This window comes from Manacus candei, unplaced genomic scaffold (assembly GCF_025592945.1).
Source record: "Manacus candei isolate 608988 ecotype Guabito, Panama unplaced genomic scaffold, ASM2559294v1 h1tg000017l, whole genome shotgun sequence".
Lineage (NCBI taxonomy): Eukaryota > Metazoa > Chordata > Aves > Passeriformes > Pipridae > Manacus > Manacus candei.
Window position 1 is genome coordinate 11361503 of NW_026138065.1, and position 23722 is coordinate 11385224.

A 23722-nucleotide genomic window follows, 5' to 3' on the forward strand; every position below is an offset into this window, starting at 1 on the left:
CCAGCCTACCAAAATCATTTCCCCAGGAAGGGAAGAAAGCTTTCTGGTCTAGGATCATTTATTTAACCAGTTGCTGTGATGTGTATGGCAGGAACCTATTTCTCATCATCAAAGAAAAGTTTTGATTAAGATACTTGGTCTTTGCTGCCCCTACCCTGAGACACTCAGCTGGGGCTGGGTTGGTAACTGGTGCACATAGCCAGAGTTCAGAGAACAGTCTTGAAAAAGAGCTGGTGCTTGAAGTAGAGCACAGTGCTCAAGTCTGTCCCTTTTTGGGTAAACACTTTAATTTAGCCATGTACTTATGTTGCAATGGGTTCAGTGAAGGTGTTCCAATAAAAGTATGTACTTAGGAGCTTTCCTGAGCAGGGGTCATTTCTTTTATATGAAGATTCTTCAAGGAATATCTTAAAAAGCTGCCAAAGATAGATTTGCACTGGGAGAAATACTGGGAGAAGTGTTAACCTCATCTGGGATATTAATTAGTAATTTATCTCAGACTGCCATAATCTACTAATTGTTTTTATGCTCTTGCTCCTGTGGTGTGTTTGGGAAGGCCAGGCAAACTTCATGCCTATAAGGAAAATTCTGGAGGAACTGCTTGTTGTTCTGTTGTGTTGTATCAGAGGCCTCAGCCACAGCTTTGGGTGGCTTGTCTTTTTATGCTATACATGTGCTATGTTGTCTTGATCATCAAATGAGGTATGGAGCAGCATGTTCACTCATGTGAAGCACCAAAAATCAGTTTTGTTGTTTCAAGGTACCCTGATTGCCTTTGGGGTCTGCTGGCTCCTTTTTTTTTTGGATGTACTGCCCCTCCTGCCTATCTCTGTGGTACTGCACTTCAAATCAGTCCATACAGGCAGATTTCCCTTCCGTAGAAGATGAACAGCCAGGAATGTGGTTCCTTGGTAGAAATCTATGGCATGCTTCAGTGCATCCTGCCTATGTTTTGCTGTCTGCTGGTACCCGGAGAAGGTTCAGGGTTGTACAAGGTGACCTTCAAGGCTTCACGCGAGGTCAGAGAAGAGATTGCCATCAGGCTTGGGGAACCTGAACCCACCACGCTGTTTTCTTTCAGCATTAGAAGACATCTGGAAGCACAGAGAGGGCTTTAGGAAGGAAAGGTGGTCTCAGGAAACATGGCCAGAATAAGGGATGGGTCTTGGCTCTCACTGATACATGAGGATTGAGGCTGAAGGTTTAGCCTGGCAGCAGAAGTGGCAGGATGGGAATAGCACAGCTTTTCTGAGCATGTCCCTCTCAGGGCTGCTGCTATGGCTCCCAGCAGGCTGTTCCCCACTGATTTGCACTCTGTTTAGGGCAGTGCTTTCCATGGAAAGCAGCCTTCAGATGTGCAGGCTGCTTTACAGTAGCTCCAGGCCACGATGTTTAGCTGCTCCTGAGTGTTCTCTAGACTCAAGCCCATAGAAAGCACCTGCTTCTGTTTTCCTTTCAGCACAACAGCCTGGAGCAGCAGAGCCCAGGAAATGCTGTAGCCACCTGGCAGGCATGCCTGAGGGGGCCGTCAGGTGGCTATCTATCTGGTCTTCTGTGTGATGCTGGTGTGTCTGGTCTGGAGGGCCATTCATGGCCTCACCTCCGGAAGCCCTTGGTACACAGTGTTTGGTGTGCTCCAAGGTGACCTCCCAGCCATCTGCTTCATATCAAGTTAGAATTTTGGTGGTCTTAGTAGACATGAGCATCCTGGTTTGAGCTGGGGCTGCAGGCAAGAGGAACCCAGGTTACTAACTGTAGGTCTTCAGTAGACTCTCATAGGCTTGATGTTTGCTCTTGTAGAGCTGTGCTCCATGGATAAACAGTGACTCAGAGCAGCTTCATCCAGTTAAAGTACTCTTTCTTTGTTTGTCCTAATGTTGAGATAGAGTCTGGATGACTTGAGGCTCACACTGCCGTGTCTTGCCAAAAATTCAGTGTCCTCCTCCAAGCCCAAGCAGCCACTTTATCTCGCACACCTTTATCTGTGGGTCTGGGAGCCGGCCTGCTTGCCTTGAAGTACCACTTCAGTGTTCCTGGTCTCTGCTGAATGCCATCGTCTCTGTGCCCAGCGTCAAACCGGCGCTTTGTTCCCTGTGTTCCCAAGCCAGGCCCAGCTCCTCTTGCCAAGCCCCATGGAGTGGAGAGAAACCATTGAAAAGAAGAGCTCGGTCAGCATCTCTCAAGTGCTAGTGGCTGGCTGAGAGCCTGGCATCCCCAACCTGGTGTGTGCCAGTGCCTCCTGCCTGCGGACCCCAGCCCCGTCAGTCAGAAGCAGGCAGAGCTGCCCTGAAAACTCAGAGGTAGATGTTCAACTCTCATTTTTCCCAGCAGGCAAAAGTTATTGAGCAGATGTCTCTAGATTAGATCTCTCTGGCAGCATCAGAGCAAATATCCTGCAGAAGAAGAACTGGGACATCTCTGGGCCTTGATGTGGCAGTGAAGTCCAGCAGATCTCTCTGCAGCATGGGGCTTCAGGGCAAGGACTGTTTAACCTCCATCTCACTCTCCTGTGACCTTTGTTATTTATTCAGGACCCAGCAGGAGCTCAACATTGGTCTCCAGCAACATCTGTCTCTTAATGGCATTCAGTAGGTGCTGGAACAAAGTGCATTAGGGGAACTCTGTGCTGTAGAGCCTCAAGGTTTTTCCAGTGTCACAGTGTCCTAGTTTGGACATGCTTGTGGCCAAGGTTGCCGTGCTGCACTTTGTTGTACTGGGTGCCGTGCCAACCTTGTATGTACTGCCCTGGTGCTGTGCCATGGGTTGGGCTGTACTGTTGTTGCTGGAGCTCTGACTGCTGTTGTGATTTCCCCAGCAGATGCAGAAAGCAAATTCCTAGATGTTCTCCCATAACTGTCCTGGTTTGCTGGCTGTATCCAGACCTCTCGCTGTGAGCATGCTTTGCTGATGTCTGCTGTTCTTGAGGAACAATTGAAGACTTTCCTCCTCCTGCTGTGGCTGCCAAATCTCTTTACAACTCAGCATGATGTTGTAAAGGGAGCTCAATTCTGCTTGCCGCAGGGCTGTGATTACCTTGACCTTTGGTGCTTGGCTGTGCTGTGGGTCCTTTGTAGATCGGGGTTGCAATGCAAGCACTACCTTAGGAATGCTATAAGGATGGTGAGAAAAGGTGAGAACATCTCCAGCCTGCAAATTGCAAACACTTGAGGCTGCAATCTGCTTAAGGACCTTGGAAAAGAGTCAGCCTTTATTTGTTATAGGAAGGGTGCAGCACCCTGGTAGCACCCTGGCAACACCCTGGCAGCTTGTCCCTCAGTGCCCAAAAGGGAAGGGGTTTCCCTCTAGGCTTCCTGGTTTGCATCCTGGATGTTGCTGCTGGATGAGAGAGCCAGCCTGGTGGGCCCTTCCTTGCTAGTGCCAAGCTTCCTCACCTGATGCGTAGGAGGGTTTTTGTGTGTGCCACTAAACACCGTCTCCAGAGATGCTACTTTTAAGCACATGCACCCACTTTTTGCCACTGTTCCTGAATTGATGCAGGGTTTCAATTTTTGCATGTCCATACGGAGCACTTGCTAAAAGAAGAGATGAAGCTTTTCTGAAGTAGCATCCAAGAGAGGTAATGCCCTAATCCCGTGTGGTGTTGCCGGTGCTTGGGCCAGAAGGACTAGGCAAGAAAGAAGCTTACCCCCAATAACCGCAGAATGCTCAAGCAGTTTGCATGCTGCAGAGTGAGGAGTAGGGATGCTTCCAGGGCTGATGCATTGCTACTCCTGGGGGGGAACCAGCTATGGAGCCCTGAGAGGTGACTTGGACTACCCTGAGAGATGCTCCTTGCCACTGCTCGGTGACTTGCATCACCAAACGATTTCCTTGGTGGGAAGTGATGATCATACTGCATAGGTAAGTGATTGTAATTTTGCCAAGTGAACAAAATTCTTCTGGTTTTGAATGTTGTGCTGCAAGGAGGTAAAGACTTCTGTCATGTAGAAGTGAGGAGGAGAAAACAGTCAATGTGACCTTGAGAGACTAGCTAAAAACCTGGTTTTATGAGAGACACACACATATGTTTCAGTCAAGAGGAAAAGCTGGGTGCAGATGAGAATACCCAGTCTGTGACTGGTAGGGGACAGATATAAGGCCTAAGGGAAGACAAGTATGTTAATACTCCCCTATGCACAATAAGATTACAATCAGAGATAAACAAGAAGCCTTAAGATGAGGTAGCTTATTGATAAACAAAAGGAAAAGGAATAAGAGGTGCAGAGCTCCTGCTAAAAATATGTGCCTGTGCAAAAGGGACAAGATGGCATTTGTTCACTTGAGAAATGGAGGAGGCATGAAAAAATTCAGAGTAAATAAGATCACCAGGGAGATTGGTTCATGTTTCAGCCAAGCCAGGTGTCATGCACCTGAACAGCCTCTCCTTAACAGTGCTTGAAAGCCAAAGTGATATTTGTGCAGTAAAGATCCGGTATAAATACTCACTCTCACCTAAAATGTGAAGTATGAGAGAGCCAGCCTGGGGCAGGCCCGCAGATATTTTGTAGGGAAAGTGCAAACCATGTGCAGGTAGTGTAAGTGATAATAATAGACATGCAGGAGACAACTAAGAAGGCAACCTCTGAGGAACAGCCCTTGTGCTACTGGAATCCATAAACTAGAAGCTGAAAACCACTGGTGTAGAGAGATGGTGAAGTCTCCATCCTTGAGTTTGCTAAAAGTCCATTGGGAGTTGGTGGAGTTGCTGCTGCTGGGGTGTTGGGTGATAAGTGAGGAAGCCCTGTTTTCTGGGGCTTACTCCCAACCATGTGACTTGGTCGCCATATATCCACTGCTCTGCAGAATATACAACATGAAGTCCAGCACGTCAGTCTTACCGCTCAAATTATTTATTGCATTTGCTGGATCACTGTCAGCATATACCTACAGGAAACAAGGGAAGCCAAACAGTAAGCAGTATTTCTTTATAAAGTACAAGCTGGCAGACAATCTTGGTTTCTTTCTGAAAGATTTGCAGCCCAGGAGCTTGAAGGGAAAGTGACAGGTAGATATATTTGGAACTAAAGTGTTTGATTTGGTGACTCATGAAATCTAACACTCAAAATTCAATGTAAATCACAGTGACTGTGACTCTGCCATGCAGGCAGAGAGCTGATTGATGTGGAGAACTGTTTGATAGGTTTGGGTTTTTCTCTTGATGGCAGAGGAAGAGATGAGTCCTTACCATGAACTAGGATGGGACACATGGATAAGTCCCTGTGGGACATCACTGGGGATGTCCATGTGGCATCAAGACTCCCTAGTGGTAGGCAGACAACATGGGACCAGGAACCTCTCCTTCATGGTGCAGAAATGCCATGGCTGTGTTGGTTCCTTGCAGCCTGGTGGAGACAGTTGGGCTGCCTTCCCTGCAGCAGAGCTGCAGCATGGTGTTGTGTGGGTGCCGCTGTTCCACCAAACCTCCCTGGAGGGGAAGGGGACGCCATCAGCCCTTCCCTGATGGCCAGACAGGGGCAGAGACCCCTTGCCCAGGAGCACCCAGTCCAAAGGGATTTGAAAATTGAGGCAGGAGGGCAGCAGTGTGCAATGTGGGAGCAAAACACCAAATTGCCCTTAGGCTGAGGACAAATTAGCCAGCTGAGATGAGAAGAGTATGAACCACAGTGTTCATGCCATGGTACAGCCCTTCTTGGCATGGTACATTATGTTCAGGGCACCATACGACTTGAAAGCACTACCAGCAGATTGGAGGGAGTTCCTGTAAAAAACAGGCATAAAAAAAGTAGCTATTTGGAGCTAAATCCGTATCACTTGGCAAGGTAGACAGTCTCCAGTGGGTGAAGGCAGCATGAAGGGTTTTGCTGATGTTCAAAGGCAAGGCTTTGTGATTGATTATCCTGAGTGATTTTAAAAGGGACAGAGTTGTGAAATCAATGATTCCCTGACCTTTATAAAACTTAGCGTTCAAAAGTTCTTCTTAATGAAAAGCATGAATGAGAAAATAAACTTCCAAGGGATAAGAAGTGTTACATGGCCTGGTCAAAGGAGGACTGTCAAGATGAAGTTGTGGAAATAAAATGGCTTGGTTTCACCTGAAACTTGAAGATTTACCTGATGCTTGGATTCCCCAGCTTGTGGATTGGTTTTTCCCAGGGAGGGGAGTTCTTCAAACAAAGGAACATCCCTGTACTGAGCCCCAGGAAGTAAGCAAGAGTCTCCAAAGTATGTGTCCCTCCAGGATCACCCTCTTATCAGGTTCAGGATGAAATGTAAAGAGAAGTTCTCTTCCTCCTTTCAGGTAGGGAAGCCATGCTTTGGTCCTGTTTTACTCTTGAAGTTTTCTGTGGAGGTCTCTGAATTTAGGAGAAACTAAAGCCCAGATTTCTCATGGATCCAAATGCTCCCTGCTATTACAGTCTACTAGCATCCCTGCCAGGGACCATCCCAGCAGAGTCACTTGTGTGGTCTGCAGTGCTTGCAGTTGTGCTGGGAGCAGGACCAGGGGTTCCCAAGCTGCGGGATGTACACGACCAGCAGTGCAGGACTGCCGTGAGGCGGTGCTCCGAGCAGCGCGGGGCCGGCTGGCCGTGATAGTGACAGTGCCTGCCAACACCAGGGCTGGGAGCTGATATGCACAAAAGAAAGGTGTAATGCTCTTTGCTTGTAGATATTTGAGACCTGGTGCAAAGCCAGATGGAAGGACTTTGTACCCAGGGCAAGGGTGCACTTAATTTTTGCTTTGAAGAAGCCAAGCCTGCCAGATCAAAGCTTTGGAGGCCTAGTGTCTGGTTGGCTAGCTCATACAGACAGTAAAGTATGCAGGGAGCTTTGCATGTTGACTGGAGGAGATGGAAAGGAAGCAGAGAGACATAAGACTTTGGCGGGCCCTCTTCCTTCCCGGTCACACAGGACTGATCCTTATTGTATGCTTGTCAGTGCTTTGCCCAGGCTTGTTGGAAATGCACCGGTAGCACATTTGCTTCTTCCCTTGGCCTGCAGATGGTGTTCCTCCTTGCTGCACCCATCACATCAGCACTTCTCCAGCCCTCAGCTGCTTGGAAGCCCCATGCCAGGTCTGAAGCATGGCACAGAACAGTTTTCCCACTGCTGTGTCTGCAGCAAGAGTGCTATTTTCCTCTTTTTTAAACTGCTGTACTCTTAGAAAGGCTTTCAGCTAATTTGCAAGCCCCCTTCTCCCCATCTCTCCAGAGGCCATTCCCTGCTTGCTTGTGAAGAGTCAGTCTTCCTATGGTCTGTTTGTGGCTGCAAGCAGTTTGTACAGAGTTCTGCCATCGAGGGGCAGGTAACTGAGGTGGCTTTTTGGGGGTTGAAAAGGCTCCATCAACCTTGGGTGTCAGCTGCTACATGAGGGTCCCCAAGTGCCCAGTGCAGACAGGTCTGTGCTGCCTTGGCGGGTAGGGGCTCAGGGTGCCGCATCCTCTGGGCTCAGGTCCCCTGGGTCACAGTAGGGGTTACCTATGGTGCTTGGGAGACCAAGAGGACCCTAGAGGAGCATGTCTGCAAGGTACTGGCCATGCCTGCAGCACCCTCTGGGATTGAGAACCAAAACACACCTTACGTCCCTGAATGCCATGCCCCAGAGATTTAGCAATTTTGAGTTGCTTTTTTTAAATCTGGAAATCTCTGGTATTGTAACCTCAGACCTGCTGGTATCTGGTTGCCCCTCTCTGCACCTCCAGCCTGCTGTGAGACTGTCACATTCTGATAAAGAAATGGGTCTCTACCAGAGCACAATCTCGCTTTTCTAATTACAGATGGAATTATTAACATTTACTGGTGAGAAAACACAGGAACGTAGCTTTTGTGCTTACATCATTCCGGCTGCAAGCTCAGGCATATGCTTTATTGATTTATATTTTCCTGCAAGTGTCTCTCGGGTCACCTCCTCACGTCTGGCTGACATCAGTCGTGTGGCTGGAAGAACACAGATAGACACCTGCCCATGTCAGTGCATCTGTCTGCCAGTGAGCTGGCTGCCCAGCTTCTGCATCAAGAGATGTGCTTTCTTTTTCTTCTTTCCCCCTGGTGCCAGGGATTTGGCAGAGGACTGGAGTGCTGAGTGCGAGAGGCAGAGACTCCAGGGTGAGCTGGTGAGGAGAGTTGGAAATCTCCGTTCAGGGGGCCCTGCAGTGCTGTTTTTATGTGTGCCCCGGCTACACTGTGACACAGCAGAGTTAAGTGAGGCAGCCTCCTCAACAGGCTGATCTCCTGCCCTGCAAGAGCCCCTCAGACCTCTGCTGCGTGTCACCTTCTGCCCAGACTGCGGGATGACTCCGTAAGCATCCTGATACCCACTCTGCAGGCTGAGTCACAGCAGTAAAGGACCAAGGCATGTAATCCTGGTCTTCCCAGCCTCACTCTGCCTTCTTCCCTCTTTCTCTTTGCAGTGGATGGATGGGAGTGTGGAGGCTTGCTTGGCTGCTTGGATGGGTGCTCATCCAAGAGGAAAACCCAGTGATATGTGCTGACCTGCAAGCCAAGGACAAAGGCGAGGAGCAGAGGCCCTGCCCTGCCCTGCCCTGCCCTGCTGAGGCCACCAAGCCCTCGAGAGCAGTGGTTCCCAGGGCTTTGTTTGCACAGGGCTTAGCAGGCAGGAGCTGGAGCTGCAGCACCTGGTGGGATGTGCTCTAGGTACTTCACCTAGGAAGCAGGATGCCTCTGCTCCTGACAAGTGTGGGTAAAAACATGGGACAGTGAGGACATGCTGGTCCTGTTGGGGATGTAGAGGCTATGGTGCAGGGCAGGGAGCAGGCTTCTCTAGGGATGAGAAGGGGATGGAGTCCAATATTGCTGAATAAGAGCTGAAAATGCCTTTTGGCAAATTTGTCTTTGCTGTTCATGCTGTTTTGAGGAAGTCAGCATTAAATGTTCAGAGTGCAGGAAGGGAAGACTTAGGCTCACATGGGACTTAGTTTGATGTCCTGCTATTGCTGCCTCTTTGGCTCCAATATCTGCTGTGGTGAGAAGCTGCACTTATGGTCAGGAAAGGGCTTGGACACCTTGAGCTGGTTCCCACTGCAGAAGCCTCACAGCAGCTTCCCACCAGCTCCCTGTGCCGTGGCTCTGAATGCTTAGGAGCTCATGCTGATGTTAGCATCTCAGCCCAAGCTGATCCAAGCTTGCCCTGACCTCTACAGCCTTTGAGGGGAAGGAGGGACCAGGAAAGGCACCTTTAACCATGTCCCAGTGCAGCACTGTTTGTGTTGTCACAGGGGCTTCCTTACCTGTGGTGGCAGCATGAAGTGTAAGGAAACATGCAGGGACCTTCCCTAGAAGCAGGCAGTGGGATCTGAACAGAAAGCTTTGCAAAACCTGCCTTTGGTGGAGGCAGGGAATCAGGTGTGTATTTGGGGAGGGGAGTAGCTGTTGCTTGAGAAATCCCCATCTCCTCTGCGCTGCAGAGAGATTTCCTTTTGTAACTGGGAAGTATGCTGCTGCACCACAAGACTGTGCTTGCTGCAAGTGCCGCCCTTCCTCCCTGCCTGTGTTTTGCCTAAAACACTGCACCCAACATCAGCTGCCTCCAGGACTAGCCCTGCACCTTGCAGCACAGGACACATTGCAGCGTGCCCTGCCTGGTTGAGGGTGGAGGCAGAGCGTCTCCTGGAGTGAGTATCTGAGACCAAAGTGCAAACCAAGTGCAAGGACGGAGGTATTGCCAGGCCCATGGGTTGCACTGTGCCTGGGAAAAGCAGCCAGTCTCCTGCTCAGCTGAAAGGCTCTTGGTAAAGGCCTTTGGTGAAGTATGATAGGTAGGCACTGTTGATCAAGACTTCAGAGTTTGTTACCAAAGTATCTTTCTTGGTTGTCTAATTGGTGTTGCAGTCACAGAATAACCCTGGTGGGGTCTGACCTAAAGTGATGTGATGGCAGGTCACCTCTAGCCTGTTGCCAGATGTTACTGCAGCTGATGGAGCTGGAAGAGCAGAAGTGTTCTGAACATTTCCTGGGAGCTTTTCCAGTCTCCATGGGGAGCCCCTTGTGCTTACCAGCTAGGTGGGAGGTTGCATACCTAAGGATGGTGCTTGACTGCTGCTGTGCCACCTGACTGGGCTGATGGAAGGGCATATGCCACATCTTTCCCATTACTGGGTGTTCTGGCTGGGTTACTGGAGAGGCTAGGAAGGTTTACCTCCAGTCCATTCCTCCAGGCTTCAGGGAAAAATATGTCTCTGGGACCTGCCTCTGTGAAATGTGGCTTAAATTACCCATAGGCTTGTGAAATTTATCTTCAACGTGTAATGGTTTGTATAAATAATGTTTATGATAGGGTTGTGGGCAATGTGAGCATATGAGCCTGGTTTCTTTTAAGAAAGACAACCAGAAAACGGGGCTATAAAACATGCAGAAATGAGGTAAATAGTTGGGTGTCTGCAGAAGAAAATCATAGTTCCCTGATCTATTGCAAGTCTTTCATACTGTGGTAAAATAATAGGTAGTATTCAGCAAACTTGTGTAACTTGCTTGGATGTTCAGAAAACCTCTGAAATTTCTCACAAAAGACTGTTAAGAAAACTGTCCACTGGAGGAGATGTAGAGTTCTGGATCAAAACCTGGCTGAGGTCCCAAGAAACAAAGCCAAGGAGTGAATGAGCAATTTCAGTATGACAAGAGCAGAGGGATGAGGTCCTTCACTATTAATGATTCAGAAGAGGTAATCTGCAGCAAGATACCCAAAAATCTGCTGATACCCTGGAGTCATTCAGATTTGTCAAAATGAAGCAACTCCAGAGTGACATCATGTGAAGCAAAGTGGTGTGAGAAGATGACAAGCAATGCAACCAGGTGTATTGGAAGGAATGATTTGCTCTGGAACATGGCTGGCTTCTAATTTACTGTGGCTACTCAGGGCAGCAGGATTGCAGGCTGGTTACAAAGATGCTTTTCCTCAGTATGCAAAGATGCCATCAGAGAAGTAAATCATGCTCAGCCACACGAGGAGTAGCGCATAAGGAGAGATGCTGAGAGCATCAGGATGCTGTTCAGGCAGTCAAGGTCGTTTCTGTACCCGGGATGTTATATGTGGTTCTGGTCACCTTTCTGTAGGGTCAGAAGAGAGGGTATATTGAGGATATGTGGTGAGAGTGGTTAGAGCTAGAAGACATCTTGTCTCCTGGGAAGGAGAAGGCACTTAGAGTGAGTAGGTCTAGAAAAAGCAAATACTTTTCTTCTTTGCCTTTTCTCACTATGCAAGGAGAACTGAAGGCTGTGGTGTTGTAGTGGGACTATAGTCTTTTATTCAACGTCTGAAATTCATTACTGCAAAATACTATTTCCAGCCTGGAAGTTTACAAGATTCCCCAAAAGAGGATTGAGAGGTATTTCTCTTTTCAGTAAGTCCATCTAGGCTGTACTTACAGAGGAGTGTAACCATTCATGCTCCAAAATGAGTGACTTTCCTTTGAGTCTTATCCCACCATTTTTTCCCATCCCTCCCCTGGAGCTTCCAAGTTAATTCAGACAATTATCCTCCCTGGCTTCCCGTTTTTTTTCCCAACTGTGATATCATGGCTTGGGTTTTTTCTCCTGCTTTTCTACACCCTTGTTTTGCTCTTGGCAGCCCTGCTCCAGCTCTGTACCTGTGAATTATCTCTTAACAGGCTGCTTTGTAGCTTTTCCAGTTTGGCCACCCCCCTCTCAATGCCTGTACCCAGAGATGGGCTTTTGCTCCTCAGTCTGCCCTTTGTCATCAGTGCTTCAGCTGGTTTGTAGCTGTGCATCCATACCAGCTGAGCTGGGAGGGATCACTTTGAAGCCAAGCTCTCTAGGTCACCGCAGCAAATAGTTTTGTGGTCATTATCCAGCTAGCATTGTGCTGTGATGCTGATAAATCTCTGCAGCCAGGCAGGAGATTGCCAGGATATACCCGTGAGCTGGAGCTGCACCCTCTCTGCTAATGTCACCATCCAATGCAGAGCTTGAAGGGCAGGGCTGGTGGGATGAGAGGCTGAAACCAGCACAGGGCAGTGATGGTGGTAGCTTTCTTATCCTTTGGGCAAGTGATGGCTCTTTTGCCTAGCCCACCAGGATGACATTTCTGGGCAAGAAACCCCTGAACATTGCCCAGAAATGATACTGTGCTATCCAGCCTTTCTGCACTGTTCATAGTAGTAGTGAAAGATTTGGGGTGGTTTGTGCATGCTAGATAAGAGGAATGGCTTAGGGATCAGCAGCCTGAGTAGATCTTCCTGTTATCACTGTTCCTTTTGCAGCTGATGGGATTTTCTTTCCCCTGTTCCACAGAGTGGTTGTGTTTCTGCTATTAGTGTCCTTTTATGAGACCATCTCAGTGATGTTCAATTTGCATTTATCCATTCCTAGCATGATCTTCTCTGTGTTTCCCATGGAATTGCTCTGTACAGGAGGAGGATCTCCCCATGTCCTTGTAACAGTTTGGGGAGGGCACTGAAATAAATAAAATATTTGACCAGCTAAATAGTGGAGCCTAAGCCTCCTCTCTGCCCTGTGTGGTTCCATCTAAATGCATCCAAATCAGAGGATGGAAAGAAACCTAGCAGGGGGTGTGACCAACCTCTGATGGGTACCCTGGGAGCTTGAGGCTGAGGCCCTCAGTAAGCGGAGGGTGAATGATTCAGCCTAATAAAGCTAATGGCTTTATGCAGACAGGCAAAGGAAATTGTGGGATCATGCTGCAGCTGTCCCATAGCAGTTTGTTTCCATCATTCAGACGTGACTTCATGCTCCCACCACCCCACCCTTTCGTTCTTTCCTGTACCTAAATATTCTCCCTGCTGAGGAGTGGGAGATGAGACACTCTGTTCTCAGGAAGAAGAGTAGTCTTTGGGGAAAGAGGTGCACCTATATGGCATGAGAGTGGGCAAACAAGGAAGGGAGCTCTGTGACTGTGCGTGGTGGGACCACAGCTGCTGAAGAAATTGGGTTCTTCTCATGCTCCCAGACTCAGCAGGCTTCTCCAGATGACCTTGTCCCTGGACACCGGTCCCAGGAAAATCCTGTAGCTCAGAGAAGCCTGAGCTAGTGGGCAAGGTTGGCCCCTAATTCCAGCAGGGCTACATTGTCATCCAGCTGGCAGTGGATGGTGCGTCTAACCAACTGTTTCTCTCCTTTTCTCAGGGAAGACGATGAAGCTGTAGAGATGCTTCCCTACGTCATTGCCACCCTGGGCTCAACAGGGGCCACCTGCAAAGCCTCCACATGCAACAACAACAACAGCACCAAGGACTATTGCTACAGTGCGCGCATCCGCAGCACTGTCCTGCAGGGACTGCCCTTCGGCGGGGTGCCCACCGTCCTAGCCCTTGACTTTATGTGCTTTCTTGTAAGTCTGCCTGCTGTTTCTTCAGCAGCTTCTCCCTTAATTAACCAAGAATGGATGACTGTGGTCAGATGGTTAGAATTGAGGGCCTCAAATACCATCTCTGACTTTGCTGCTGGATAACTTTCTGGCCCTGATCGTGTACCCTAGCCACTGCGGGCTTAGCCACTATTGGCATAACTCCAGTGCAACCACACTGAGCCTCATGGAAGGGTGTTGCAACCCTAAGGAAGTGGGCCAGTCCCGCATCCCAAAACTCCCACTTATGGTGCCAAATTCCTGCAACTTTACCCACCCAAAGGCTTTGCTTGTTCCTCCTTAGAAACTGTGGGACCAAAGATGCTGTAGCCATAATTTCAACTCCTAGAGACCTCAGGGCCTTTTGATCCTGTGAGGCTACCTTAGTTACTGTGTGTTGCATCCTGTACCTTTGCCTCCTACAACCATCCAGATAGTCTGATTTAACAGTCCTGGGGAACTTGTGCTGTCCTGCAGTCTCAGTGTGCTATTAGCTGAGGACTCTGTCCCCTCCCTGTTCCCGTGGCTCTACATGCAGAGGACAAGGACAGAGTTGGACAATGCCTTTTCTCACAGCTTCTCTTTTGGTCTCTTCCAGGTACTGTTGTTTGTCTTTTCAATTTTGCGTAAAGTTGCTTGGGACTACGGACGCCTGGCCCTGGTGACAGATGCTGACAGGTATGCATGGGAAAGGGGCAGGGAAATAAGGTATGAGTGGTACCCTTCTTTTTTACAAGGCAGAAGAGAGAAATCCCGTTGTGTGTGCCTGTGCAGCTGAGGAGGAAAGGCAAACGTACCGGTTGCATCCCCTGAGCTACTGCAACAGGAAAAAATTCCCTGCTTACTGGCTTTTTTTCTTACAGCATCCTTCTCCCAACACATGGAGTGGTCCCCACTGGCTCCATATCACCTATGTCCCTACAGTAACAGAAGTGTGCAGGGCCCCTTACAGAAGAAGAGCAGATGGAAGGAGGATAGAGGAACACGAAGTCACAGGAAGGGTGAGGGCTGCCACAGTGAAGGCTTTGTTAAGCCTCTGAAGGTGTCTTTGTGACTCTGCTGCGGGCAGTTCTTGTTAAGAGCACTTGAAAGTGGTAATGCTGCATTTCCAAGTGCAGTATTGCTGTGCTGACATGAGTTTAGCTCGCATCCCAAGTGCTGAGGAATGGGTTTGGATGTGGATCCTTCCCGCCTGGTGCATTTGTGGGCTCCAGTATCTGTCAGGAAAAGCCAGGGCACATTGTGGATGGCAGCTCCACAGCACAGTGAGATGCAGTTCTAGTCTTTGCCATCAGCAGCAGGAAGGACAGTGATTATTTTGTTCCAGTGCAGAAATAAGGAACTTTCCTTGATTGAGCTAGAGGGGTTGTGCATGTAGTCCAGCTTTCTCCAGGGGAGAGATTTGCTGTGTCTGTGGTGCTTTGTGACATGCTGGAGGCAAAGTGTGGCTTCTGAAGGCTGGCTGTGGTAGGTTTTCCTTCATCTTAATCAGCTCCATGAACTCATTTTGCCCAAAGGCTCGGATGGGGCTGAGCTCTAGCCACTTTGGTTCCTTTGACAATACAAGGTCAAGTTAGCTGCTCTTCAGCACTCCCTGCACAGCAGTGCAAAGAGTAAGAGTAATTTTCTTCTGCCATTGAACCAGGAACTCTCCTGGTTTAGATGAGTGGTCCTCAATAGGGTTAGATAAGCAGCTGTAGCTGTCTCCTTGTGGCTCTTCTGTCCTTCCTCTCCTGGCCTGGTTGGGGAAATCAGCCTTGCAGAGGCAATGCAGGGAAAATGAGGAGAAAGGGATAGCCATATAAGACCTCACATGGGCAGAGGGCAGCAGCTTCTCAGGGTTAAGCAATCTGGACCCAAGTGCTGACTGGTAGCTACAGGGGCTGCACAGCTCTGGCCTCCAGTGAGGAGAGAGGGCTGGATTTTCTTGGAGGCAATGCTTGAGCACCTTGGGTGTAAGGGAATGGGAGCAGTGGCTGTAGGCAGAAAGGCAGAGGGGTGCCAGCTGTTTGGAGAGGGAGAGCCGATAAGCACAGGGGGAGGGACAGCATGACCATGGTAAGGGCTGTGGATCAACAGGACCGGGATCCCAGGGAGAAGCCCCTGCGGCTTGGCCCATCCATGGGGTAGGATGAGAATTTTGGGAGAGTGGGACGCAAGTGTGTTGGTTGCCTGGATGGGAAGGAGACATGGATGGGGAACTCAGACAGCAGCCAGGCAGTCCAGACAGTCTCTCCTATGCCCCTCAGGAGCTCCCTGCGATGTCCATGGTGTGGAGCCAGGCCACCTTCCCAGTGAAGCCAGCTTCCCCTTAGCTAGCAGCAAACCATTCTGCCCCTGGGCCAGTGGGGGCTCTGGATCCGGAGGCATTGCTGGGCTCTGGAAGGAGGATCTTCTCCAGCCTGACCACTGGCAGGTTTCTCTTCTTCAGGATGATATGGAGCCGTGTTGGGTGCATAGCTCCCAAAAGGAAACCCAGCACCTACTCCCATGGTTGTAACCTCTCCCTTTCTGTTTCTGTGCCCCCAGGCGCCGACGCTGGGAGACGGAAAGAGAGGAGCGGGAATAGTATGTTGTTTTTTCAGGGTCTCATTTCTTCTCTCTTTCTTGCTCACAACCTCTCTCCTTTTCTCTTGCAGTTTTCTGTCTTGCTTCTGAACTAATCTAAATGGCTGGGAGTTTGGGCATGGATTTGTGCCTCTTGGTGGATTTGTGCTTTTCTCTTTCCCTCCCCTTTGTGTCATCCACTGCCACAGCTGAATGCACCCTGGTTTTCCCCTAGTAGCCCTTAAATGCTCCCTGAGGGCAGCAGTACCAACGAGCTCCTAGTCCTGGCCTGGGCAGAGGGTGCCATATCGTACACCCTGCTCTATCTGCCTGTGTCCAGCTATCCTGCCTTATGATGGAAGAAAACAAACCTGACTGCCTGAGCCCACAGCATGCTCAGCTCACCCAGGTGCAGGGGGGGCTCCTTTGCCTGGTCTCTCTTGTACCAGGGTGCCACAAGGGCTGTTCCCATGCCAGCTGCAAGGGTAGCTGGGTACACAGAGAGGATCTGGCAAGACTTCTCTGTCTTTTTAACCCATGAGGCTCCTGGGACCAGGGCAATTGTTGGCCCTTGTCCCTTGCCACCTACCCCTGTGCCCAGCAAGGCAGCACCTTTGATTTTCTCTCTTCCCCTGCAGAATAAACTTCCTGAGAACATCCTTCAGCACCTTGGCCCGTCATTGCCCATCAAGCCCTGCCATGGACTGTCCCTCCCTGCTTTTATCTCTTTCTTGCTGCTTTTATACCTGAGAAAAGAGCATCATCCATGCCTTGCTTACTGGCTGGATGGTACATGCTGCAGAGGAGGTGACCAGCTGGCAGTGCAGAGCCTGCAGTGGTTGCTCCAGCCACGCTGATTTGTGTTTGAGGCCAAGGCAGCAAGCTGCAGCCTCACTTCTCACTTGCAAAGCCTCACCACTTGCAAAGCAGGGGCCTGCTACTGCCTTAAGAGGATATAAGAATGCTCTTATTTTTGTAGGTGCTCCTTGCACTTGGTAGCAGAGCAACTGAAATTGTGAAAGTGGAACTGATGGTAGCTGTGGTACATGGCACAGAGGGGACATCTCGCTCATGCTTGAGTGCTTAACTTAGTGGTTGACCCTGCATCAGGTGTGTCTGGCAACTTTTTACTGCTAACAAATTGTGAGGGGAGATGGCAGAGCCATCATGCATTGAGGCTTTTCGGGGGCCCACTTCAGTTATCATCATGAGTGCTTGTCTCTTTCCAGGGGACTGCTTCTTCCTGCTCCTCTTCTTCATCTGAGCTTGCTGGAACAATCTGCTGACACACACACACCATACATACCACCCCCAAACCTATTGCTTGAGTTGGGATAGTGTTGGTAGCCAGAAGCTTTCAAAAACCTGTGGAGCTCAGGGAGGAAGGCTCATTGTGGCTGTGCTCCTCCAAGGCTGATGGCACCTTCCCATCCCAGCTGTTTTGTCACTGGGGTGCAGTGACAGGTGGTTAGGAACACACATATGTCACCTGATGCTCCCAGGCCTTGAATGTACATCGCTCTTTGTGGGGAAGGGCATCCTCCTCTGATGTTCCCTTTTCATGAGAACTAGCAAGTACCCTTGTCCTGCCACTTGCCAGAGCTTGCAGTAGCCATCAACAGTCTTAAGTGGTGACTCAGTCTGCACTGGGAGGTTGTAGCAAACTACCCGCACCTCTGTGTGTGAGGGAAGTGATCACAGAGCCCTGAGGGGCTTGCCATCCATGCAGCCACCTTCAGCCTCACACTGCAGCAAACTCTTTCCATGGCATGCCTGACCTCCCCTCTCAGAGCCTCTGAGTCCCTTGGCCTGAGGCTGTTCATGCCTCAGACCCTGTACTTCTCCTTCCCTGGGCAGGGTCTGCACCAAACTCAGGACGTCGTGCAGGGTCCCACCCTTATCTTGTGATTTAGGGCAGTCTTGTTTCCACCCACTCATGTTAAAAAGTCTTCATTCAGATGCAGGAGCTCCCTCTTCAGCATTCCATCCTTGGGAAGGTTCTGCATCCTCAGCACTGCAGGTCATTGTGATTATTGTCTCAGCATCCCCCTGCACAGAGCTGAGTTATCCTGGTCATTTCATAACATTGCACTCCTCTCAGTTGTTCCCTCCAGTGTGGCTTCTGCTCTGCCCTTTGCCTTTTCAGTACTGAGAAGCCAAAAGCACACAGTGTCATCCACAGTGTCATCTTGCTGGGCTCTCCTCAGGGCTGTGCACAGCAGCAATTCACCCTCACTCCATATGCCCAGCTGCAAGGCCTTTGATTTTAAAGGGCTGAAGGTCTGAGAGCTGGGTTGAAGCTCACTCTGCCCCTCCAGCAGAGCAGGGTGTTGGGCTCCGCAGTCGCAAGGTTGCACACTGCTGTCTAGTCTGCACTGCTGTAGTCCCCTGACCTTCAGCTAATCTCCTTTCCCCTCTCTCTGTTACTTCCAGCTAGGGACTCAGCAGGTGCTGCACTGCTCTGCTCTGAGGGAGGCCACGTCCCATCCTCTTTCCTTCAGCAGATTCACAAGGGTCTCTGCTTGTTCTCCTTCCCTTAGTATCATCTACCTCATATCTAGCACTTGTCTCTCAGCAGCTGCTTCTTGGTGTTCTTGTCCATCTGATCCTCCTTGAGCCTGTACTGATTACAGGGAGACCATGTCTTCATTTGATTGTTTTGCTTTGTTTCTAGCCTTCAGGTCAGCCATATCTCTTCTGGCACCTCTGAGGTCCCAGCCTGCTCTTGTCATTTTGCGAGTGCTATTTAATTTAGGTCTCTGGACCATTTTCTTGCCTCCTTTGCCAGCTTCCCTCTGCCTCCATTTGTAGAGGGGGCTATTGTCAGTCTTGGATGCTTCCGCTGCAGGTTCTTCATCTAGGTCTCTGCCTCTGCCCACAGTAAAGTGGTCTGGGATATTCACCCCTTTTGCCTTCCTGTCCTTTAGCATGTGGGCATTCACTTCTAGCTGTCTGCCCTGCTCCTACTCAAAGGATTTCCAGGCAGGAGGCTCAGCTGAAGCTGTGGAGCAGGTTGTGCTGAGCCTGGCTCCAGGCAGCTGCATTCTTCCTCCTGCACTGAAGCACTAAGGGTGAGGAGGACTGATGTAGCAGGATGCAGCCCACCAGACTCCCCACCCTTCTGCTTCCTGAAGGCAAGTGAGGCCCTCCAGGACAGGAGCCACCACCAGTGCCTCTCTGGCCATGCCAGAGCCAGAGGGCTGCGGCACCCTCTGGTTCTCCCTTCCTCTCCTTTGTCTAAACCCTGTGCTAAACAGACCTCATCTCTCCTCTGTGGCACCCTCTGCCAGCTTCTCCTTGCAGGGGCTGCCACATAACATGGGTGCCTCTCAGAAGGTGCTGAAAAAATAGATCCATGGCCAAGCCCATGGGGTTTGTCAGTCTCCTCATGCCATCTGAGGAGGGGTCTCTGTTTACCGATACCTCTGCTCTCTGATCTTGTCTCTCCATCTCACCTGGTGCAAACTGATCTGAATTTAACCTCTCGTCTGCTGGGTGCTCTTGGTTCCTGGCCAGGCTGCCTCCTCACATCTTCTAACTTTCTCCCTCGCCTCCCACTTGTCATTTTAGCGTAGCTTCCGCCCTGCATTCTGACAACCATGACCGCTACGAGCGCCTCACCTCCGTCTCCAGCTCTGTGGAATTCGACCAGAGGGACAACGTGAGTAGCAGCAAGAGTCAGACGCTTTACCTTTGAGTGGCCAGGAGCCCACAGCTTGGCTGAACAAAGGGCTCTTCAGAAGAAACACTTTTTGCCCATTCCTGGGCCTTAAGTCCCACACCTTGTAGTGTGTGAGTATGGTGTGCAGCTCAAGACTACATAACTATGCAGCTTCTAGATGTTTGCTTAAATAAATAGGCTGTACATCCCTGTGACTTAACAGACACCTGTCCAGCCTATAATCTCAGCATTACAAACAATACTTACTTGCCATCTTCTTCTCACACTGCAGTCTACCTCTACTGCAGCCCTCCTTGCTAAAAGGGAGGCACAGTTCAGTAGGATAACAGGGGTGTGATGGATGGGAGGTAAAGCTCCCTTAGGTGTCCTTTGAGGAGCACTGCCTTGGCCCAGCCTGCCTTACCAGTCCCTGCAGAGCTTCTCTTGTCCAGGATGATGGCTAAAGTACCTGTATGGTAAATTTTCTGGTGTCCCTAGGCAGTGAAGAGCTCCCATGATAGCCAGGAGCATATGGGTTGCCTGGGAGGTTGAACTGCCAGTTGGTAGGGGACAGCCACATGGCATAGTCCAACCTGTGCTGTGCTCCATGGAGTAGCACTGTCACCTCCTTCACCTTGGCCCATCTGTGGCTCTGCACATCTGTGTGCTCATGGTCTGTCCCCTTGAGCCAAGTCAGTGAAGGTGCAAGGACACCAGCCTAGTCACCAGAGCCTTTGAAGGAGGGACCTGGGATAAGGGAACACAGAGTGATGTGAGACTGTCCTATCTTCTTTTTGCACAGGGTTTCTGCTCCTGGCTAACAGCCATCTTCAGGATAAAGTAAGTGCCCTGAGGAACCCACGTGGGGAAGGAGGGGCATTGTGGGATTGTTGGGTCACCCAGTGCAGTACAGCTGAGTGAAGTCACTGCCCTTCCTGCAGCCCCCTCTCTGAAGAGGACAAGCAAAGATGGGACTAGATGAGGAGTCTTAAAGGCAAAATGAGGTCACACAGTGAATGGCAGAAGAGCACCCAGCCGAGGGCTTCTCCACCTCAGTCCCATCTCAGAAACACTGTTCACTGCTCTGCAGAGATTCTCCTCTCCCTGGGACTCCTGCTAGGGGCACTCCTCTGGGGAATGGCTATGAGGAGGGGACTGGAGAATGCAGGGAGGTGCCCTCAGCATAATAATGCTCAGAAGTAGTCTCCTAAGCACTTCCTGGCTTCAGAGTGCTGTGGGATAGCATCAGCCATCCTGTATCTTAGCAGAGAAGACAAGGCCCACCTCAGAGGATAAGGTGGGGTTTGTGTGTGTCCAGCTACCTGTCCTGGGGAACAGAGGGCAGGACCATGGGGTATGGGCCTGAGTAAGCATTGCACAGGCAGGTTTCTGCCCAGGCTGGTCCAAGACTGAGTGCTGGGTTCCCTACCCTGGAGCCTAGTTACAGCTCTGTAAGGCAGAACCACGGGTGCTGTGTGGGCTTAAATCAGGAGGGGAGCAGTCCTTTTCCCCAGCACTTGAGGGAATGTAGAAAATTGCTTGACAGCCTTTCTCTCCCTGGCAGGGATGATGAGATCCGGGACAAATGCGGGGTTGATGCAGTGCACTACCTGTCCTTCCAGAGGCACATCATCGGGCTGCTGGTGGTCGTGGGTGTGCTCTCTGTGGGCATCGTGTTACCTGTCAACTTCTCAGGGGACCTGCTAGGTGAGAGCAAAGAGCCTTTGGCTTGGCTGGGGGAGCTGCTTTCAACACCACGTTCCAGACTGCTGAGTAGCAGTGGAGGGCAGGATAGGACTAACACAGACAAACCGTGACTGCTGCCTCACTTTGAGTGTAGAGCAGCCACAGGGTCATCCCAGGCAGCTTTGGTTTTGAAGTGTTCTGCAGGTGAGATTCCTGCCATAGCTCACCCCAGGGGTGTTCTGTGCCATTCCGTATAACTGAACGTGCTTGTGTCTGGCTCTTTTTCCCTAGAAAACAACGCCTACAGCTTTGGGAGGACAACAATTGCTAACCTGAATTCTAGGTATGTATAGGCAGGGGTAGGATGGATAACTGAGGTTGTCAAGGGGTGTTTTGTAAAGGTTCATGTGCTGCAGAGCCTCACCTCCTTGAAGGCTGCATTTCTGCCCTTGCCGTGAGGCTACTATCCCTGCTCCACTTTCTAAGCTGAGCTCCTGGAATATGGTTGTAAGGCATGTGTGTGCTCGTGGCTCCAGTGCCTTCAGGGCCTGACCAGCCACACACAGACTTGTAGTGGCAACCCTACATTTACCTTTGTGGTCTCCCTTGTAACAGGAATCACCTGCTGTGGTTGCACACCATCTTTGCCTTCCTGTACCTGCTGCTGACAGTGATCAGCATGCGCCGGCACACCTCCAAGATGCGCTACAAAGAGGATGACTTGGTGAGCAGGACCTGGCCACTCTCTCAGGCACATTTTCCTATGCCCTCTGGTCAAGTCAGGTAGCCTTGGAGAGAGTGCTGAGCACCTCACTTCCCACAGTAATTTGGGACTGTCATGTTTTGGCTGTTCTTTTATTCTGCCGGGCCAAAGGCAGAGAAGCAGCTCTGCCTCCAGAGAAGCAGCTCTGACTGCCTGTGGGGAAACAGGAGAGGCCTGCTCTGGGTAAATATATGGAAGGACCCCAGTCTTCCTCAAGAGTGCTGCAGTGGCTTTTGCCTTCTTCATTTCTTAAGGGTAGCCCTGTTTCTGTTCAGGCAGCTGCAGTGTAAGTCCCTAGCCTCTCAATCTGCACTGCACCAGGATAGAGGATGACTACAGCTAAGGGAAGCATAGAAGAGGGGGAGTCCTGGTTGCCAGAAGTGATGAGGCTGCCCTTTTTCATCACTCACTCAGGTCTTGGGAGGGGGTTTGCTGCAGTCTGGTCTTTTACACCAGCCACACCTACCTGCCTCCTTTTTTTCTTTCTTTTTTTCTTTTCTTTCCTTCCTTTCTTTTCTTACTTCCAGGTTAAGCGAACTCTCTTCATCAATGGGATCTCAAAATATGCTGAGCCAGAGAAGATCAAGAAGCATTTTGAGTGAGTTTCACTGTGTCCCCAAAGACTGCTCCATAACAGGGAGTAGGGTAGTGCTAGTTTTACCTGGAATAGCAGTAATAGAGAACGCTAGGCAAAATTGGCAAATGCCTTTATTTTGGGCCTCTTGCTGTTATTTTTGTGCTAAATTTTTACCTGAATGTGCAGTATCCTTGGTTTTGTGCCTTGGGATATGCCCAGCTATCTCTTGCGGAGCCATAGGGGGTCAGTGTAGTAAGCAGTGGACAGGGCATGTCCTGAGGTGTGGCCAAGTTCAGAGATGAGATACAGGCAGGAGGCGCTCAAGCAGTTCCTATGGGATGTTGTGCTGCTGCCATGATCACAGTCCCTGTAGAAGGTATATAATTTTAACAAAAAAATTAAGTTCCTCTTCTGTCAGAATCTCAATGAACTCTCGAGGCCGTGTTTAGAAGCACCATGGGTAGAAATGCCTTTAACCTTTGTGAACCATTCTGCCTTTTTCTGACCCCAAGCCTGTGAAAGCAGAGAGGGAGTGTAGAATCAGAGAGGCTCCGTGCTGCTACAGAGCAGAAGTCCAGAGAGGCTCCTTGTGCCAAAGGCCAGAGGATATAGCGTTTACCCCATGTGTTGCTTCTGCTATAAGGGCAGAGAGCCTGCAGGCTCTCCTGCAAACTCTTGATATGTGTCATGACACTCAGCCCAGGACACTCTTCTTGGGGCAGGAGAGAAGTCCTGGATTTGCTTGAGAGTACGGCCTTTGGAGCCAGGTGTGATGAACTGGTGCTTCTCATCCACAGGGAGGCCTATGCCAACTGCACTGTCCTGGAGGCCCGTCCCTGCTACGATGTGGCCCGGCTGATGTTCCTGGACGCAGAGAGGTAACTCCTAGTTTGTGAAAGAAGGCAGAGTGGGCTAATGTTGCTGGCTCACTCACAAGTCTGGTGCCACAGAGCTTTTCTGGACCTTCCCTCCCTTCCGCTCTCCTGTTTCAGGAAGAAAGCTGAGCGTGGGCGAATCTACTTCACCAATCTGAAGAGCAAGACCAGCCACACAAGCATGATCAACCCCAAACCCTGCGGCCACCTGTGCTGCTGTGTCATTAGGGGCTGCGAGGAGGTAGGGGAAAGCTGGAGGTATTGAGCAGGTGGAGCACATGGTGGCTTTTGTTGCCCGGATCATCTCCCCTCTGAC

At 50.3% G+C, this 23722-nt stretch overlaps 1 protein-coding gene across 4 annotated transcripts in view; it reads left to right on the forward strand.

Annotated features, from left to right (window-relative positions):
* TMEM63B (transmembrane protein 63B) overlaps positions 1-23722 on the forward strand; it is a 48041-nt gene that overhangs the window by 15925 nt on the left and 8394 nt on the right. For 2 of the 4 annotated variants that reach the window (XM_051783245.1, XM_051783248.1), the window contains exons 2-12: positions 13078-13282; positions 13896-13975; positions 15827-15865; positions 19415-19505; positions 20308-20345; positions 21070-21212; positions 21483-21534; positions 21807-21915; positions 22482-22552; positions 23329-23409; positions 23524-23647. In XM_051783245.1, coding sequence (XP_051639205.1) covers positions 13100-13282; positions 13896-13975; positions 15827-15865; positions 19415-19505; positions 20308-20345; positions 21070-21212; positions 21483-21534; positions 21807-21915; positions 22482-22552; positions 23329-23409; positions 23524-23647 — 1011 coding nt within the window. In that variant the 5' untranslated portion in view covers positions 13078-13099. Of the gene's footprint in view, positions 1-13076; positions 13283-13895; positions 13976-15826; positions 15866-19414; positions 19506-20307; positions 20346-21069; positions 21213-21482; positions 21535-21806; positions 21916-22481; positions 22553-23328; positions 23410-23523; positions 23648-23722 lie in introns of those variants that run through there. The other 2 variants (XM_051783246.1, XM_051783247.1) reach the window with 2 other exon arrangements.